Genomic DNA, 18,690 nt, shown 5'->3' with positions numbered 1-18,690 from the left:
GTTATTATTATGAATATAATAACAACACACAGAAACATGGAGCTCCTCCAGTATGAGAGTCTCCTCTCCGGCTCTTGTCGCCTCTCTCCCGGGCCTCCCCTCCCCCACGCCGGCTTCTCCCTCCCTCATTCCTCCGCGGTCCTCACTGGGCATGCGGGGCAGTGAGCGAGCCGGCGGATAGGTGGCGCTGCGGAGTCGCACAGGCCGATCCCCGCGATACGATCTCCAGAGAAGAGGAGGAGGAGGAGGAGGGTGAAGGGAAAAAAACCGACTGGGTAGGTCGCTCTTTGTTTCTGCTTTGGAGGAAAAACCGAGAGACGTCGCAACCGGCGAGGATTCAAACATCGCGTTTCACCGCCAGCGTGAGTAAAGTTCTTCACGGCTGCACGAGGGGCCTCTTCCCCGCAGGGCTCGAGGAGAAATCCGCTTTTTATTCCGCGGGTCGATGGTGTGTGTGTGTGTGTGTTTTGCGGGAGAAAGACGAGCCGCGACATCGCTGTGGCGCGACGCGGAGCAATGAATGAAAACCGATCGTAGATCCGCACCGAGTCCCGGGTACGGGAGGCGCGACGGATCAATCGGCCCCGGCGGGGATCGACCGTGCTCTCCCCGGCCACAGGTCCCCGACTCCCCGCAAACAACACCCGCTTTTCAGTCTGATTGGCCTCGGACAGCATGGCCCGGCTAGGCTAGCCCCCACTAGCTCGTTAGCATCCTCGCCAGCTTGTGTTGTTGTAGGCTTCGTCTTTTTCTTAAGCTAGCTAGTCGGCGGGTCGCGAGCTCGGCTACTCGCTCTTTGTAGCTTTACTTTTAAATTTCTCATTTCACACCGAACCGAGTGAACACCGCGCAACACGCGAGGCTTCGTGCGAACCGACAAGTGAAGATATCGGGGGTTTAATTCTCGTTTTGCGACGAGAACTGCCGATCCGGGCTAGGCCTGGCTAGCGCTAGCCGAGCTAACAATGCTAATAATAGCTAACCCAGTTGTTATTTCCTTGTAACTGTAAACAACGCGGGCTTTAAGCTGGGATTTGAACGTGTGTCCAGATGTTGTCTCGTCGGTGTCCCCACACATCTGTCTGTGGCTCGTCTGGCTCAGCAGGGCTCCGTCTATCACCGCCTTCTCTTGACCTCAGTTTGGGACTCGATCAGTGACAGATTGGATTCGCACGGTGTGTTCTGGAGTTTACATTTGGTGGAAACCGTCACATGGCTTCAGTGTGTGGCTGTGTTGTGTGACTGTGTTGTGTTATGAGTGTTGTGAACAGCTCCAAACCAATGAGGGATCCGCATTGGGGATGTGCATGATAATAGTGTCAATGAGCATCAACTTTATTTATGTTCATGTCTCCAGACACAGATACAAAGTTCTACCACAAGAGAAAACTGTTGTAAACTTTAGGAAACAATTAAAAGCAGTTTGAAGATCACACGTCATTAAAGTGAGAATGATGCAGATGAGAAAAAAGTAAAAAAGGAGATTATATTATATATAAAAGTGTGTTTTTTAAAGGAGGATGATTAGTTTGCCAGATGCAGTTTGTTCCGAATAGTGTGAGTCCCTGACAGAAAAGCTCCGGCCCCCCTCATAAACTAACTATTACCTCTTATATGAGATGTGTTGGTTGTGTTTGTTATTTTCTTTGCAAAGCACGAAACACAACGTTTGAGAAACACAACAACAGCGTCGCTCTACAGGCGTTTGTACAGTGATCCACCCGCTGTATTGAGATTTACACCAACTAATCGTGATTGATTTGATTAATATGCTACGGGGTATGATAATCAATTAATTGTTTTACTCAATTTTTGAGCAGCGCGTTAAGCAGCCACTCGAATCTGCGTCTTGACTTCGTGTACATTTTCTATGTTGAAGTTTTGAATTGTTGGCTGGGCTTCTCAAGCAATCTGAGGACTGTTCACTGTCTTCAGATACTCACTACTCTAAAGGATTTATCAATTACTTCAAATACTTGATAGATACATTTGATGTAAATACTTGTTCTTTGCTGGCTTTGTTTAAAGTGTAGTGGAAGTAATATCTAATCGTGTCTGGTGAATTTGTGCTTAAGGAAACGGTCAAATATATTTTTTATTTTAAATTACTTTGCAAGAGAAGAGGGAACATGATGTTCCCTGCGACTGTTTTCAGTGACTCAACCCACTTGTTGCTATATAATCAAATTTGACTTTGTTGCATTTTGGTGTTTAAATATTTGGACCTGCACTGTTCCTGTAAAGCAGATAAACATGTCCGTTCTGCTGCTCACACATATATATTCCGACCATTAACGATATTCCCGGTGTCGTCTCCCTTCACAGGGGACCTTGCTGCTGTCAAACATTCCCAACTTCCCCTGAGAGATGTCCACTCCTGACCCCCCGATGGGAGGGACACCTCGGCCGGGACCCTCCCCAGGCCCAGGGCCATCTCCAGGAGGCATGATGGGCCCGAGTCCATCACCAGGGTCAACCCACAGCATGATGGGGCCCAGTCCGGGGCCCCCTGGATCTGGGCACCCCCACCCTCCCCAGGGACCCTCAGGATATCCTCAGGAAAACATGCACCAGATGCACAAAGTACTTTATATTCTTGTTCCTTTGTTTAATGTGCTTTTATTAATATCTTTCCTCTTGAATATACACTTATTTAAATTAGTAGTGGTAAATGTTTTAACCTTTATATCTTCACAGTGGACATATTTTACACTTTACTTTACACTCTAGGACTGTAAAACTATATCCTTTGAATATTCTGTGTCTTTTCATCAGCCAATGGAAGCCATGCATGAGAAGGGAATGCCCGATGACCCTCGCTACGGGCAGATGAAGAACATGGGCATGAGACCAGGGGGGCACAGTGGTATGGGACCCCCTCCGAGCCCCATGGACCAACACTCTCAAGGTAACACAACACACAGTAATGATAGTAACTGACCACCTCCTACTCTTCCCAGAAAACCTCTGTTCCTGGTGAACCGATGACTTTGTCACGTTGACCTAGAGTATGAGCACCGAGCACCCATCCAGCCGGTTCCTCTTGTTTTGACTGCTCATATGGCAGCATGAGCAAACAGCTGTGGGCAGGACAGTGGGAGGGGAGGAGCTAAAAGGGGGTTTACCCATCAGACAAAAAGAACAGCAGCTGCTTCTACAAAGCCAAGAAGAGAGAGGCACTCACAGGAGCACTTCAGTGACAGCAGTGTTGGAGTTGACTGGTTCCGTGTCTTAAACGCTGTTTATGTAACAATGTGAAGCAGCCATGTGTATTGATCACCAATGTGTGAACAGACTGGAACGTAGTGTCCTTCCCCAACGTTCCCAGTTGCCTTTGGACAGATTTCTCTGGAATGAACTCAGCAGCACATACAGAACCTTTTAAATATCAAACCTTCTTAACATGATACCTGCAACATTTCTTTGCCGTACCAGTCATGGATCTGTCTTGTGTTCCCCAGGTTACCCGTCACCATTGGGTGGTTCAGAGCATGCACCGAGCCCTGGCCCAGCCAATGGCCCCCCCTCGGGCCCCATGATGCCCGTGGGTCCCCCCGGCCCCGTCGCTGGCCCTATGGAAGGCAGCGGTGACCCTAATCAGGGCATGGGTCAACCTAACCGTGGCGGTCCCCAGGGTCCAGTGGGACCAGGTGGAGCAGGAGGCGGACCTGTCGGTGCTGGTGGGCCAGGTGGGCCCACTCCTTTCAACCAGAACCAGTTGCACCAACTCAGGGCCCAGATCATGGCTTACAAGATGCTGGCCCGCAGTCAGCCCCTACCGGATCACCTGCAGATGGCTGTGCAGGGGAAGAGGCCCATGCCAGGGATGCAGCAGCAGCCCATGCCTAACATGCCACCTTCTACCGGACCTGGAGGTGGGCCTGGACCCGGACCGGGACCAGGTCAAGCCAACTACAACAGACCACACGGTGAGTTAAAGAAGAGCCTCTGCATATTCAGAATGTGTTTGTTATGTTAACATGTTGATGAAGGCAGACTGAGATAGCTCTAAAGAGACCCCTGGTGGCTGAACATTTCTTAACGTTTGTCAATTACTGCATCATAGTTCATCTAAATATGTGACATTGATGTTTCAGGCATGGTTGGTCCTAATATGGTCCCCCCCGGACCTTCAGGGGTTCCCCCAGGTATGCAAGGCCAGCCGACCAACGGACCTCCTAAATCCTGGCCTGAAGGTAAACGTGGTCTCGACGCTCATTTCAATCAACTCTGTGTGTTCTTATGTAAACATGCAGCAAAACTGATCTCTTCTGAATTCCCACCTGTCAGGACCAATGGTGAACGCTGCTGCTCCATCCAATCCTCCCCAGAAGTTGATTCCCCCTCAGCCCACTGGCAGACCCTCGCCCGCTCCTCCCTCTGTGCCCCCCGCTGCCTCCCCAGTCATGCCCCCTCAGACACAGTCCCCGGGTCAGCCTGCCCAGCCTCCTCCCATGATGCTGCACCAGAAGCAGAACCGCATTACCCCCATTCAAAAACCCCGCGGGCTGGACCCAGTGGAGATCCTCCAGGAAAGAGAATACAGGTGAGTGGAAAAACACACGTGTCATCAAATCTTCTCCTCTGAGTCAGTAGCTCAGTTCTATAAATACAGACCAATGTCTGACATCAACCTTTTATAATTAAATATATCACCTCTGCAAAGCACATTATAGATTAAAGTTGGGTTCATCCTTAGCAGAGTGTGTTACATACAGTTCTTTTACCATACCGAGTGTTTTTTCTAATTTGTGTTTATCAGCTAGATGAGTATATTTAATCTATGGTCATTATTGTAATTGTTTTCTGCATACATGTTGCAGGCTACAGGCCCGTATCGCTAACCGCATCCAGGAGCTGGAGAACCTGCCCGGCTCTTTAGCTGGTGACCTGCGCACCAAGGCCACCATTGAGCTGAAGGCCCTGAGGCTGCTGAACTTCCAGAGACAGGTAGGGATGTGTGAAGTACAGACGACTGAAGCCCCTGCTCCACCTCCACTTATTCATCACTGCTACACTAGGATCTCCAATCATTTCTGACCTTCTGTGTGCCTGCAGCTGCGTCAGGAGGTGGTGGTTTGCATGCGGCGTGACACGGCGTTGGAAACCGCCCTCAACGCTAAAGCCTACAAGCGCAGCAAGCGTCAGTCTCTACGTGAGGCCCGCATCACCGAGAAGCTGGAGAAGCAGCAGAAGATCGAGCAGGAGCGCAAACGTCGTCAGAAACACCAGGTAAAGGGCTGGAAAGCACCAGAAGGGTTTGTAACAGGGCAAAGGGATTTACTTCACAACGAGGGATCGTATGTTTTTAACAGAGGAAAGTGTAAAGTGGAGAGGAGGGATTCTAAAGAGCCTGATAGAGTTCACATTACTTAGTAGATTTAATAATAGTGGTGTGTTTCTTCTGTTGACAGGAATACCTCAACAGCATCCTGCAGCACGCCAAGGACTTCAAGGAGTACCACCGCTCCATCACAGCGAAGCTCCAGAAGGCCACCAAGGCTGTGGCCACCTACCACGCCAACACCGAGCGAGAGCAGAAGAAAGAGAACGAGCGCATCGAGAAGGAGCGAATGCGGAGGCTGATGGTGAGTTTCAGAAATGTATCACCAAACTGCTGTGGTTGTTTATTAGTCCAGTGGCAGCATCTGACCCCTGAGTGACTCTGATTCCAGGCGGAAGATGAAGAGGGATATCGTAAACTTATCGACCAGAAGAAAGACAAGCGTCTGGCCTACCTGCTCCAGCAGACAGACGAGTACGTGGCCAACCTCACTGAGCTGGTGCGAGCCCACAAGCTCGTGCAAGCTCTCAAAGACAAGAAGAAGAAGAAGAAAAGGAAGGTCAGTGTTCGGAGCGAGCAGAGGTGAAACATCTTGTTGTGTTTTAAACATTACGCAGACTTCAATTGTTTGTGTGGTTTCAGAAGCCCGAGGCCGCAGAGGGTCGTTCTTCTGCTCTGGGACCTGATGGAGAGGTGAGTTTAAAACAAGAATCCGACAGATCACCTACGTTTTGAGTAAGATGTCACGATTTATCATCTTCCTGTTCTTCTCTCAGCCTTTAGATGAGACCAGTCAAATGAGCGACCTGCCTGTGAAGCTCATCCATGTTGACAGTGGAAAGATCCTGTCTGGGATTGAAGCACCTAAGGCTGGTCAGCTGGAGACCTGGCTTGAGATGAACCCAGGGTAAGAGCCACATCTGCCTTTGTCACTTTGTAAAGTTTCTATGTGGAGGAAGAAGAGACAGATCCATCTGAATGTATCTGACTGTCAAAAACATCTTGTCCCTCCGCAGATATGAAGTAGCCCCACGTTCAGACAGTGAAGCGAGTGATTCAGAAGACGAGTATGAGGATGAGGTACGTCACAGTGAGCTCAACATCAAAGCTTGTAAATGTCCTTCCATCGTGTTTCTAACTTCATCGTCGTTTTCGTAAGGAGGAAGAGGAAGTGCTGCCTCCGCCCCCGCCTCCGCCTCCACCCATTGTAGCTCCAGTGGAGGAGAAGAAGAAGATTCCCAACCCCGATAGTGACGAAGTATCTGAAGTGGACGTCCTGCACATCATCGAGTAAGATACACGTGTCTGAAATAACCACAAATATTAAAGTTAGGTCCTGATCCAGTCATTTTAAAGCTTGTGTTCTCTCCGGATCCTAACTGGATGTCTGTGCTGTGTCCTTCTCCCTCCAGACACGCCAAGCAGGATGTAGATGATGAGTACAGTAATGCTAGTTTCGAGCGAGGCCTGCAGTCCTACTACGCTGTGGCTCATGCTGTCACCGAGATAGTGGACAAGCAGTCCACGCTGCTGATCAACGGGCAGCTCAAGCAATACCAGGTACACACCCGGCTGAGAAGAGGAGAACCACTCGTTGCTCTAATGTGAAGAGAAACCCCAGACTACATGGTTTAAGGATTCCTAACAAACCCAAAACCAACTCTCCATCTTGTTCTCGTTCAGATCAAGGGTCTGGAGTGGCTGGTGTCACTTTACAACAACAACTTGAACGGCATCCTGGCCGACGAGATGGGTCTCGGAAAAACGATTCAGACCATCGCCCTCATCACTTACCTCATGGAGAACAAGCGCCTCAACGGGCCCTTCCTCATCATCGTACCTCTCTCGTGAGTCCAACACGTCTTCCTCGCTTCCCCGTGGGCTCATCTGGGAAAACACAACTTTAATAACAATCTGTACAAACTGTGTTTTTGTGTTCATATGTTGATGAAAACCTCATAAACCAGAGTTGTTTCTCCTTCTCAGAACTCTATCGAACTGGGTCTATGAGTTTGATAAGTGGGCGCCATCTGTCCACAAGATCTCCTACAAGGTCAGTGGAACTTACTTGGATATTTAATTTACTTCTATTCGTCCCAAACTTTGGTTATAAATATATTTGTGTTTTTTTAAATAAATGGAACGCGTCCCTGTTCACTCTCAGGGGTCTCCCGCTGCTCGGCGTGCGTTTGTTCCCATCTTGCGCAGCGGCAAGTTCAACGTGCTGCTCACCACGTACGAGTACATCATCAAAGACAAACAAGTGCTAGCTAAGGTAAGGAATATTCCACGTGTTCAGTGTTAAGGTTCAAATGAATCCCTGAATCAGCCTCAGAGGTGTCTTTTCTCTGTCTGACCTCTAAACGTCCTGTCTTTCCTCCATGAAGCTCCGTTGGAAGTACATGATTGTGGACGAGGGCCATCGTATGAAGAACCACCACTGTAAGCTCACCCAGGTCCTGAACACGCACTACCTGGCTCCACGGCGTGTGCTGCTCACGGGCACCCCGCTGCAGAACAAGCTCCCTGAGCTCTGGGCCCTGCTCAACTTCCTCCTGCCAACCATCTTCAAGAGCTGCACCACCTTTGAGCAGTGGTTCAACGCCCCCTTCGCCATGACTGGAGAGAAGGTGATAACCACAGCAGACTGTAGAACAAACGTCCACAGAGCACGAGCTGCCGTGAAACGTGTTCGGGTTCTGAATACATCCTTGTTTTCTCAAGGGTCTAAAAAAGTCTTAATTTTAATACTTGATAAATACGCTTGATAACTACCGCGCCCACTCCGCTAGGCAGCCTTTATACACAGTGCCTAGCAATTGAAAACAATCAAGCAAAAACAATCAAGAGACGGAAATTCTACTAGTGTGTGACGTCTTTTCTAACTTAATGGGGAAGTGCAGGTTCAACAAAACTTTTTGAAGGCCACTGCACCTTTAGCAAGAAAACAGTTAAACTAGGAACATGGGGGGTAAAAAGGCTTTAGAGTCAAATGCCCAGTCAGAGAAACACAAGAGAAGTGAAAAGGCAACAACTAACTCCTGCCATCTGGTCGGTGTTCGAGCGGCTGAGGGCAAGGCTGGCAGCAAGATGGCCGAGGTCATCTCCAAGTTAAATGTTCTGAGAGGGGGCTGCAAGGAGAAGTTGGCTGGCCTTTTTTTTTTTTGGAACATCCTTTTTTCTCTATGCTGAAAGAATCGTTTATTGAACTCATACTGTTTGACAAACAAAAGCATCTTTATTGACTAGAAGGCTCAGTTATTTCTGATTCTATTTGTTACTATTTTGGACCTGTTTGGATTTCCAACTGCTGTAAGTCCAGGGTTTCAGTCTTTGCCTCAGTGCAGGGTTAGCTAGCTGTCGCCTGTAGTCCTTCTCCACCAGGTCTACACGCACACACACAGTTCTGTGTACTGTTCTGTTCAGTCATTGTTATGTTGAAAGGGGATTCATTTACTTTCTGTAATTCTGGGACTTATTTCTTCTTTCATGGTCATTTTCCTCCACACTTTTTTGCCAGTATGGCTGTGAAATAGGTCTTAAGTTCTAATCAAAGGTCTTAAATGTAACTTGTTGAAACCTGTAGGAACCTGTTTCTCTTTTTCTTCACCAAGGTTGACCTGAATGAAGAAGAGACCATTCTGATCATCCGTCGTCTACACAAGGTTCTCCGACCGTTCTTACTGCGCCGACTCAAGAAAGAAGTGGAGGCCCAGCTGCCAGAGAAGGTCCGGCTGCATTTCATTTATTTAACTTACTATTTCACCCTCTACTCTCACTAGACAACGTATTCTCACATTGTCCTCGACACACACATGTGTATTTATATTTTTTTAATCTCAGTCTTTCCCTCCCTGTTGTTTTCCAGGTGGAGTATGTGATCAAGTGCGACATGTCCGCCCTGCAGAGGGTTCTGTACAGACACATGCAGGCCAAGGGAGTGCTGCTCACAGACGGCTCGGAAAAAGACAAGAAGGTAGTTAGGAGATCAGCAAGTCTTAGATTTTGTTTGGACATGTAAACTATGTCTTAGATGCTTGAGCCGGTGAAATGATGTTCAATTCACTTTAAAGCTCTAGAAACTAATGTCTTTTTGTTTCCTTCTAATTCCTCCAGGGTAAAGGAGGCACGAAGACCTTGATGAACACTATCATGCAGCTGAGGAAGATTTGCAACCACCCTTACATGTTCCAGCACATCGAGGTTCCAGGAGACTCTCGAGTTTAACCAGTATTTTCATTCAGAATTCACATCAAATAGAATGAACCTAAACTTTAGTTTGTTTGCTTCACAGGAGTCGTTCTCTGAGCATCTCGGTCACTCTGGTGGAGTCGTCACTGGGTAAGTTTTACACTGTGGAGGTTTGTACAACACGTGTGTAGTTCTGTGTGTGTATACGTCGCACACTGGTCTATTCATGCTCCTGTTGTTCCTCTGCCTGCTCAGGCCTGACCTGTACCGCTCCTCGGGGAAGTTTGAGCTGCTGGACCGTATCCTGCCCAAGCTCAGGGTCACCGACCACAAGGTGCTGCTCTTCTGTCAGATGACCACACTCATGACCATCATGGAGGACTACTTTGCCTTCCGCGGCTTCAAGTACCTGCGTTTGGACGGTGGGGCGGTTTTCTATCAACATAGAGAAACACTCATTGTAAATCGATTGTAATAATTTGGTGTTCACTCTTTTAACTCTTTCACCCCCCCACCCCCTGTAGGAACCACCAAGGCGGAGGACCGCGGCATGCTGCTCAAGACCTTCAACGACCCGGCCTCTGATTACTTTGTGTTCCTGCTCAGTACCAGAGCTGGAGGCCTGGGCCTCAACCTGCAGTCTGCTGACACAGTGGTTATCTTCGACAGTGACTGGAACCCACATCAGGTATTCATGTCAATATATGTTACGGGTCTCAGATATGGCAAAGGATGTGTTGAATGAAGACTGTATTAACTAGAGATATCATGTGTGTGTGTGTTCTACAGGACCTGCAGGCGCAGGACAGAGCCCATCGAATCGGGCAGACCAACGAGGTGCGCGTCCTCCGCCTCTGCACCGTCAACAGCGTGGAGGAGAAGATTCTGGCCGCGGCAAAGTATAAACTGAACGTGGACCAGAAGGTCATCCAGGCCGGCATGTTCGACCAGAAGTCCTCCGGCTGTGAGCGACGGGCTTTCCTCCAGGCCATCCTGGAGCACGAGGAGCAGGACGAGGGGGGGGCTCGAGGTGGCTGCCGCACGAGGGGGGCGTGGGTGGGTGTGAACTGAACCTAGCCGCGCATCGCCCACCAAATCACATCAGCCTGTTTTCTGCTTCACCTCTTCATTCTCTTTTTAACCTCCTCCTCTTTCCATCTCTTTTCCTTACTCCCCCTGTTTTCTCAGGATTTTTGAGCTTTGATCAATCCAGACTTTCTCCCTTTTGTTTTTCTGCTTCTACACAAACCTTTGATGGTTAATATGAAACTTTATCTCCTACACCAACGTAAAATCATTTCCCTTTTCTACTGATTTTTTTTTAAATACATTTTTATTAATGTTAAAATGTCCTTCCAATGATATCTCAGCTCAGAGACTTGGCTCTGAGGCGCCACATAAATCTGCCGCGAGCCTTTTCTCACTCCCTCTGTCTCGTGTGTGTTTAGGAGGAGGATGAGGTTCCTGATGATGAGACTGTCAACCAGATGATTGCCAGAAGTGAGGAGGAGTTTGAGCTGTTCATGGTCGGTACCATTTCCTTTGCAGCTGTTGCAGACTTTGAAATTTCTCAATCTGAACCCACTAACCCTGTGCTGTGTCGTTTTTCTTTTTTTTATCTCAGCGCATGGATCTAGACCGACGCCGGGAGGACGCTCGCAATCCCAAGAGGAAACCTCGTCTGATGGAGGAAGACGATATGCCCAGCTGGATTCTGAAAGACGACGCTGAGGTTGAGAGGCTCACGTGTGAAGAGGAGGAGGAGAAGATGTTCGGCAGAGGTTCCCGCGCCCGGAAGGAGGTGGACTACAGCGACTCGCTCACGGAGAAGCAGTGGCTCAAGGTGGGATGTCCTCATGTTTGGCTGTCAGAAAATATAATGTTGTCAACGTTCAAACCAGAGGTCCTGACCTGATTTCTTCTGGACACAGGCCATAGAGGAAGGTAATCTAGAGGACATTGAGGAGGAGGTGCGTCACAAAAAGACAACGAGAAAGCGCAAGAGAGACCGCGACCACGACGGCCCGGCCACGCCCAGCTCCAGCAGCGGCCGAGTGCGGGACAAGGACGAGGAGGTGAAGAAGGCAAAGAAACGTGGTCGCCCCCCCGCCGAGAAGCTCTCTCCCAACCCCCTGTCCCTCACCAAAAAGATGAAGAAGACGGTTGACGCTGTGATCAAATACAAGGACAGGTGAGAACAGATCTGCATCTCTTAAACACAAGTTCTAGATCTGTTAGGACTTATCTAACCCAGCGTCCCTCTCTCTGCAGCAATGGCCGACAGCTGAGTGAAGTGTTCGTCCAGCTGCCGTCTCGCAAGGAGCTGCCCGAGTACTACGAGCTGATCCGCAAACCTGTGGACTTCAGGAAGATCAAGGTGAAGAACTCTCCTCTTCCTCTTTGTGTGATGTCTCTCATCTTGCTATCGAACGTGTGTTTAACCGCTGCTTCCTCTCGTCCCTTCCCTCCATCAGGAGAGGATCAGGAGCCACAAGTACCGCGGCCTGAACGACCTGGAGAAGGACGTGATGCTGCTGTGTCAAAATGCACAGACCTTCAACCTGGAGGGGTCTCTGGTGAGTCCAGTCATGTGGTGTGAACTCTGCTTCAAACAATAATAATAACAATAATAATAATAACCTCTCTCACTGTCTCCGTCTCAGATCTACGAGGATTCCATCGTGCTCCAGTCTGTCTTCACCAGCGTGAGGCAGAAGATCGAGAAGGAGGACGAGAGCGAAGGAGAGGAGAGTGAGGAAGAGGAGGAGGAGCTGGATGAAGGCTCGGAGTCTGAACGTGAGTATGAGAAACGCAGGGTCTCTGCACAGAGCAGTGAGGCAGGAGCCGGTGTGGTGATGTTTACATGATCTTTGTTTTTCCCCGTCAGCTCGTTCAGTGAAGGTGAAGATCAAGCTCAGCCGGAAAGAAAAGGGCGATCGTTCGGGAAAAGGTCAACGACGAAGAGGCCGCGGCGCTCGGGCCAAACCGGTGGTGAGCGACGACGACAGTGACGAGGAGCAGGAGGAGGTGAGAGGAGTTCAACAACAAAGTCCCAATGACTGTAGATTAACTCTTAATGAGCAGGAGAGCTCTCAGTGAATTCATCAATTAACGGGTCTTTACTCTCTGAGACTTTCACAGCTGTTCATGAGTGATCCATCCCTGTGTGGTCGTTGTGTACTTGTGTTGAATGGCGTCATTAACACTGTGCTTCCGTTGTGTGTTTTCCCTCAGGAGCATTCGGCCAGTGGCAGCGATGACGACTGAATCCTCTCCTTATCGGACCAAGGCCCACTGAGCCCTTTACTGGACTTAATATATTTTACTTAGACACAGCAGGGAGACAGTCAGTGGACAGGGCCTAGTTTTACCTAGATGAGCTGATTTTTAGTGAGACAATTGTATTCTCATTAAAGTATACAATTAATTAAAAAACAATTAAAAAAAAAAAAATATGAAAGATATGAACTCTCCACTTCCATATTTAAACCATTCTCCCTGTATGAGTAGTAGTGTGTCTCTTTGCCTTTTTGCTTTCTCCTGTAAGTGGAAAATTGACAGAGCCTGAACTATAGACTGATCGTGGGCCATTAAGACAGCTAACTGTTTTTTTTAAATGATATTAATTTTGTCATCTTTTACTTTGGGACAACACGTACACGTGAACCAGGAGTCACTGCGTTCCTCCTTTTCCCCTTTTTGAATGCATGTCGTGCGTGTCTGTGGAAATGCACCTGGATGTGTCTTTGCTATTATCTCTGTGTTTAATTTAAGACTACAAGCGGGATTGCGGTACATCCCACCCTGCAAGCCCCCCCCCCTCTCAGGTTGTGTATGTAAAGAGGGGGGGGGAAGGATAGGACCATTTTCTCGTGTCGGTGTCACTGGATTCCAAAAACTACAATAAAGGCATCTCATAATAAACCTGCTGTGTGAACTTATTTGTGTGACTGCTGACTAGAGTTATCCATTCTTATTAATAACTCATACTTCAACCATGTCATCGTCAAAATGTTCTTCTCAACCACATTTCTACTTCTATACAGAGGATTCCTGAGGTCATGAAAAACCTGGAAAAGTCATGGAATTGTAAAATGTTTATTTCCAGGCCTGGAAAAGTGCTTGAAAAAAATAAAATCCCCAAAGTATACTGCATACTTTGGAATTCTCATTGTTAGCTTAAATACTAAATTGTCATTTTTTGTCACACACAGATTTCACAAAATATTTAGTTAAAAGTTATGGAAATCCAGTGGTCAAAATGTGTATGAACCCTTTATACAACTTACTTTCAAATATTTATACTTTTTTTTAAATATGCAGCTTATTGGAATATATATAATAGTTTTCTATGAGAGTGGTGTCTTTGTGATAGTGTGACACAGTCAGAGATGCAGCAGATGGCAGTAGTGCACCTTGACGTCGGTTGCCAGCCGCCAATATTCCCAAAACATAACTCACACAGCTTTGATCTTTGCCATAGACTGTATTGGAAAGAAGTATCAGTGATGGCATTACATTCCTTTGATCAAGCTTTGAAGTATTCATCAGGTTTACTGGAGAAGCATCAGAAGCTTGCAGACTGTTTACAAGCAGCAGCTCAACATTCATAAAGCATTTTCATTAGGTTTGTTAAAGACCATCATAGATATTCAGATTGATTCAGTGTCTTCTGGAGACAGTTCGTTCAGAAAGATTGTTGCTTTTATGGGATAACCTGATACTAACCCTCCAGGACACCAAGCAGGAGGCTTTTCCTGTGACTAAAGTTGCCTTCACACATTTGTTAGATGCTAAAACATCTTTTCAAGGTTCATTAAGCTGCACTGTCAATGAAACCTGTGTTTAAATGCAGATCTTACCTTTGTTGCCAGTTGGAGGAACCAGTCAAACCAGTCGATATGTCCTTCAGAGAAATAAGAAGTAAGTAATGCCATTGTGATAGATGAACACAGAGTTGTTGTTGAGTGTATTGTCAAGTCACTGGAGTTCCATCTTCTCTGGCAGACTTCGTCGAACACATGAGGGCGTTGGAATACCCCGGCTCCATCTCTCTGGAGAGCTTCAGGCGGCCCAACTTCCCTCTGATGGCCGACGTCCTCAGATTCCTCGTCAAGAGGTGCGACTGAACTTTACAAGTCCTGCACACGAGTCCTAAAACCTGTGATGGTTTGATTCTAACACTCTGGAGTGGATCAGAGGTCATCACTCACAAGTCTTGCCTTCTTGTGGCCCGGAAAAAATGGTTGTGAGCCCAACATGTGGTTCTCCTCCCTTTATGTGTGTAACAGAGAATAATGGGATAATTCTCTTTGTTCATCTCCCCCCCCCCCCTCCCCCACGTAGCTTTGAGCCTCACATGAACCTTCCCATCGACGTGGCCACGGAGGCCTCCAGGGTGACCTTCATCCGAGCTGTGGCCCAGTTCATGGTGACGAGGGCTCAGGTGAAACTGAACCTGAAGCACCTGTACCAGGCCGACGGCTGCGCACTGAGAGAGATGCTGAAGATCAGCTCTCAGCTGTACCAGGATCTGAACCAGGATCTGAACCAGGATCTGAACCAGGAGCACGTGACCCCGGACCACCGAGTCACGGTGGACGACAGCGAGTTCGAGTTCGACCGCGGCTCGTGGGTGAGATGCAGCTTTTATGCTGAGTAATGATAACGACCACGTTTCTTTATCTTCAGTTTAGAAAGATTAGATCAGTTCAGCTGCTGACTGTGTCTCACTCTGTCTCCTCTGTAGATGTCTGATCTGAGAGCAGCTCGACAGCTGACGTCCGAGGTCACGGCCTCAGGAGCATCTCTGTGTGGTCTGCTGGGGGAAGAGGTGGCCCTCAGGGTGAGGAAGCACAGACACAACAACTGACACACTGGTTTCCACTTTCCTTCGTCTGAACTGTTTACTGTTTGAAGTGTTATAGAAGCAGTCGTGTCTCACAAGTTATGAAACAACCGATGAACAGATGATTTTTACCTTTTTATGATTTATACCTTCCCTGAAAACCTGCCACCAACAGTCATGTGACCTTTAAAGCTGCAGTTGATGAGAACAGCAGCTCGGTGATGATGTCATTGTGAGAACACACCAGTGTCTCTGTCCTTGTGTCCACTTTCCAAACAGGACAAGAGAACTGCGGCTGCTTCCAGACCTCTGGACATCCACGAGACGGAGAAGGCCCTGGAAGACGCCCTCAAGGAGGTTCTGGTTCGTATTGATCCAGAAAATCACACACAATCCATGAGATGGCACAAAATCTGACACCTGGTCTTTGTGTTTATTTTCCAGTTGAGTGCAGAGAAGACCGGAGAGCTGCTGCGTGTCATTGAGTCCGACATGGCCAATCTGGACAGTAAGATCGAGCAGAAGATGAAGGAGGTGGAGTGGACTCAGAACAGACTCCAGACCTGTCAGAGTATCAGGTCAGTTTGTGACGGGTCAGGAAGCAGAGAGGCAAACCTCCGTGTTCAACAGCTTGTGATTCATTATTCCTGGTAATCTCTTCAGGCCGGTGTACATGGACGAATACGAGGAGATCGAGGCGGAGCTGGAGAAATGTCATGAGGACTATGTGGTGAGGTTCAGGTGCCTCACTCACCTGGGTGCTCTGATGGACCAGTGCATCAGAGTGGAGAAGCAGAAGCTGAAGGTGAGAGGGTTTGGTGTCGGTCGTGCTTATCAAGAGACCTGTTGCTATAGAATGGGTATGAAAACATAAACAAAAATCTGGGAGGTAGTCAGTTACTTTATGAACTCTGGACGTTCAACCATCCACGTGAACTTGTTTAAAAAGAGCGTGAGAACTTGTAAGATCTGTGAAAACTGAGTGGTCCTCTTATAATCTGCAGGCGGAGAAAACTACATAGCACAGTTTTAAATCCAGATTCAGACTAGAGACACTCAGGCTGAGAGAAGGTTTACTGATGGATGTGTGAATGTTGTTGTCGCCCTGCAGGAGGCTGAGAACGCCCGTAGGACGATCACGAGGTTTAGCATGCAGGGCGCCGGTAAGTCCAACACACACACACACACACACACACACACACACACACGAAGCAGAAAGTCCTGACGTGACCTCATCCCTTGTTTTCCAAACCCTCTCTTCCTTGTTATGATTGGTTCAGGAGACGATGAGGATTCATCCTCCGAGGACTCCGAGGACGAAGACCCCGGCACCCACCGAGAAGAGTGTCGCCTGGCAAGAAGAGACAGTTTCATCAAGGCCTTAGTGGTGAGTAAATCCAGTGTCAGCTGGTGTGTCATGTTGTGTCTTATTGTCGATTAGACACACACACACCAGGCTTCTGGATTAGCTGCAGTTGCTTTGGCTTATTCTCTGTTTTCACTCGTTATAACACATTTCAATTGTGCTTCTTACCAGCGTTTTCACAATGATGATGATGCTGATGATGAAGAGGACGAGGACGAGGAGGAGGAGGAGGAGGAGGAAGAAGAAGAGGAAAAGGAGGAGGAAGAGGAGGATTCTGACCGGGCCCCGAGTGTCTCTCCGTCGTCCATCAGTGACGAGTCCTGAAGGAAAACACAGTTTAACACTTTGAACGATTTTTTCTTATAAAAGCATAAAAAATTAATTTTCATTCATTTGTGTTTTTACTGTATTTAAAAAATATATTTTTTAAATATAACATTATTGAAAAGAAACATTTTTTTGTGTTTTTAGCATGAATTCAAAAGCATTAAGAAACAGATACTCAACAATTTTCCATCTGAACTGATAGAACCGGATCTTTATTATCCTGAAGAGCTTTTAAAAACAAATTTAAGAAAGAGTTGCAAAGAGAATAAAAAATAACTAAAACATGAATTAGTGGAGCTGTTGGCTGAAGACAACAAATCCTTCTTTATATGTGTTTTACTGCACACGACTCACGTGCACACTAGGGGGCCTCCGACTCATGCATCTGCAGACGTCTCCACTGTCCTCATCTGACTTTGTGGTGTTTGAGCTGCAGCCGGAGTTCTGGACTCAGTTCCAGTTATTCTTCTCCTTTATTCCACGTCTCTCTTGCTGCTTCTTTTCACCGAATCCTCTCGCTGCAGGTGACCTCATCCCCCTGCTTCCTCAGTGGGTTTACTGCAGATTTATTATTTCTGGGATTCAGATTCACTGGAAAAACTATTCAATATCAAAGTGTTTGAAACTCAAAGTGTTTGTATAAGTGGTCAGTCCCGTGGAGATCACCTGAACCTCCGAGGTCCAGTTCACGATGAGTCTGTTTTCTAGGGAGAGCTTATGAAGATCCTCCATTCAAAGAAGACGAGGAAAAGCAGCTCCGAGCGGCTGTAAATCATCCTGGAGGCGACTCTCCTCACATATTTGGGTGAGTGTGTAGGAAGGAGGCGAGTGAGGGGGGGCCCAGGCTGAGAGGGGGGGGGGGGGCATGGTGCAGAGTCTCAGAAACGAATCCACGTGAGGTCGAAGCTCCCGACGCTCCCACATCCGCTCAACACCTAAACAAACACCAGGGGAACATGACTGCTATGAATCTGCAGGGTGGCTGATTCCAGGAGGAGTCTCCCTGAGGACACATCTTACTACACGAGTGTGTGTTGTCATTCATTCAGGATCCCCCCCCCCCCCCCCAATCCCTGGTAGTTTCACTTATATCTGAGCAGAATCTGAGATAAACCTCCCCCCCGCCCTTCACTTGATAATAGCTCAGGCCATCTTGGAATCATTTCCCCCACACGGCCTTTTTATTGTTTCATCCCCTTTCATCACCGCGAGAGCCTTATCTTCTTCAGCAGGGCCAAGGTGACGCCTGCAGATCTGACCCTTCCCAAGAAGTCAGTTATTTATTGAGCCGCACGTGCACGAGGCCCAACGAGAGCCGGGCAGCCCGGGAATCTGTCCCCGAGCCACCTGGGGGCCTTCACAGCAGAGGACTGAACCCACTCAGAAATATCGTGGAGTATTTCTCTCTCTCTCTCTCTGTTCTCTGGTGGTTCTGCGGCCTGAGCGAGACCCACCCGCTCTCCCCCCGCTCTCCCCCCGCCCGCCCGCCCGCCTGGCTCTGCTGTGTGAGGGGAACAGGAGCCAAGAGCTGCATCTGGGAGAACCTGATCTGACCTTGAGTTGAAGACAGAGACAGAGTGGATCGGTTGCAGCCAACACACAGCCGCCGATTGTTTTGTCAGGCGGAGCAGCAACTGTGAAAGGGATTGTGCGGGCGAGCGTACTGGAAGAACC

The 18,690-nt window shown here is 48.1% G+C and overlaps 2 protein-coding genes across 5 annotated transcripts; both read left to right on the top strand.

Moving 5' to 3' along the window:
• The first annotated feature begins 214 nt into the window (after positions 1–214).
• smarca4a (SWI/SNF related, matrix associated, actin dependent regulator of chromatin, subfamily a, member 4a) lies at positions 215–13,399 on the top strand. 4 transcript variants are annotated; one of them, XM_053443653.1, is made up of 34 exons: positions 215–362; positions 2,326–2,583; positions 2,776–2,908; positions 3,462–3,929; positions 4,098–4,196; positions 4,291–4,546; positions 4,824–4,950; positions 5,059–5,232; positions 5,415–5,588; positions 5,676–5,843; positions 5,927–5,977; positions 6,061–6,191; positions 6,301–6,364; positions 6,447–6,574; positions 6,697–6,844; positions 6,968–7,131; positions 7,271–7,337; positions 7,449–7,559; positions 7,672–7,914; positions 8,899–9,012; positions 9,153–9,260; positions 9,401–9,487; positions 9,579–9,625; positions 9,731–9,897; positions 10,000–10,163; positions 10,265–10,531; positions 10,924–11,001; positions 11,100–11,318; positions 11,407–11,666; positions 11,747–11,852; positions 11,950–12,051; positions 12,139–12,271; positions 12,363–12,502; positions 12,710–13,399. In XM_053443653.1, exons 2-34 carry the CDS (start codon positions 2,368–2,370, stop codon positions 12,740–12,742), a joined length of 4,947 nt encoding a protein of 1,648 aa, XP_053299628.1. In that variant the 5' UTR covers positions 215–362; positions 2,326–2,367; the 3' UTR covers positions 12,743–13,399. The 4 variants fall into 4 exon arrangements, with proteins under 4 accessions (XP_053299628.1, XP_053299626.1, XP_053299627.1 ...); XM_053443651.1 differs by having other exon boundaries at positions 6,444–6,574; XM_053443652.1 differs by having other exon boundaries at positions 223–275; positions 6,444–6,574.
• A 977-nt stretch (positions 13,400–14,376) lies between these two features.
• On the top strand, positions 14,377–15,347 carry LOC128459133 (clusterin-associated protein 1 homolog). Its single transcript, XM_053444236.1, has 4 exons — positions 14,377–14,398; positions 14,483–14,594; positions 14,822–15,110; positions 15,225–15,347. The coding sequence occupies exons 1-4, from the start codon at positions 14,377–14,379 to the stop codon at positions 15,345–15,347; spliced, it is 546 nt and encodes a 181-aa protein (XP_053300211.1).
• Positions 15,348–18,690: the final 3,343 nt, after the last annotated feature.

This window comes from Pleuronectes platessa, chromosome 16 (genome assembly GCF_947347685.1).
Source record: "Pleuronectes platessa chromosome 16, fPlePla1.1, whole genome shotgun sequence".
Lineage (NCBI taxonomy): Eukaryota > Metazoa > Chordata > Actinopteri > Pleuronectiformes > Pleuronectidae > Pleuronectes > Pleuronectes platessa.
The sequence above is the reverse complement of the archived record's forward strand: the minus strand, read 5'-3'. Positions and strand labels throughout refer to the sequence as shown.

What these genes read in the sequence shown, in the direction of transcription:
- smarca4a (XM_053443651.1), top strand. Translation starts at nt 2,368, where the DNA reads ATGTCCACTCCTGACCCCCCGATGGGAGGGACACCTCGGCCGGGACCC. An exon ending in CAACTACAACAGACCACACG is followed by an intron (nt 3,930 to 4,097) that starts GTGAGTTAAAGA and finishes TTGATGTTTCAG; the next exon opens with GCATGGTTGGTCCTAATATG. An exon ending in GACGTCCTGCACATCATCGA is followed by an intron (nt 6,575 to 6,696) that starts GTAAGATACACG and finishes TTCTCCCTCCAG; the next exon opens with ACACGCCAAGCAGGATGTAG.
- LOC128459133 (XM_053444236.1), top strand. Translation starts at nt 14,377, where the DNA reads ATGTCCTTCAGAGAAATAAGAA. An exon ending in GTCCTTCAGAGAAATAAGAA is followed by an intron (nt 14,399 to 14,482) that starts GTAAGTAATGCC and finishes CTTCTCTGGCAG; the next exon opens with ACTTCGTCGAACACATGAGG. An exon ending in AGTTCGACCGCGGCTCGTGG is followed by an intron (nt 15,111 to 15,224) that starts GTGAGATGCAGC and finishes TCTCCTCTGTAG; the next exon opens with ATGTCTGATCTGAGAGCAGC.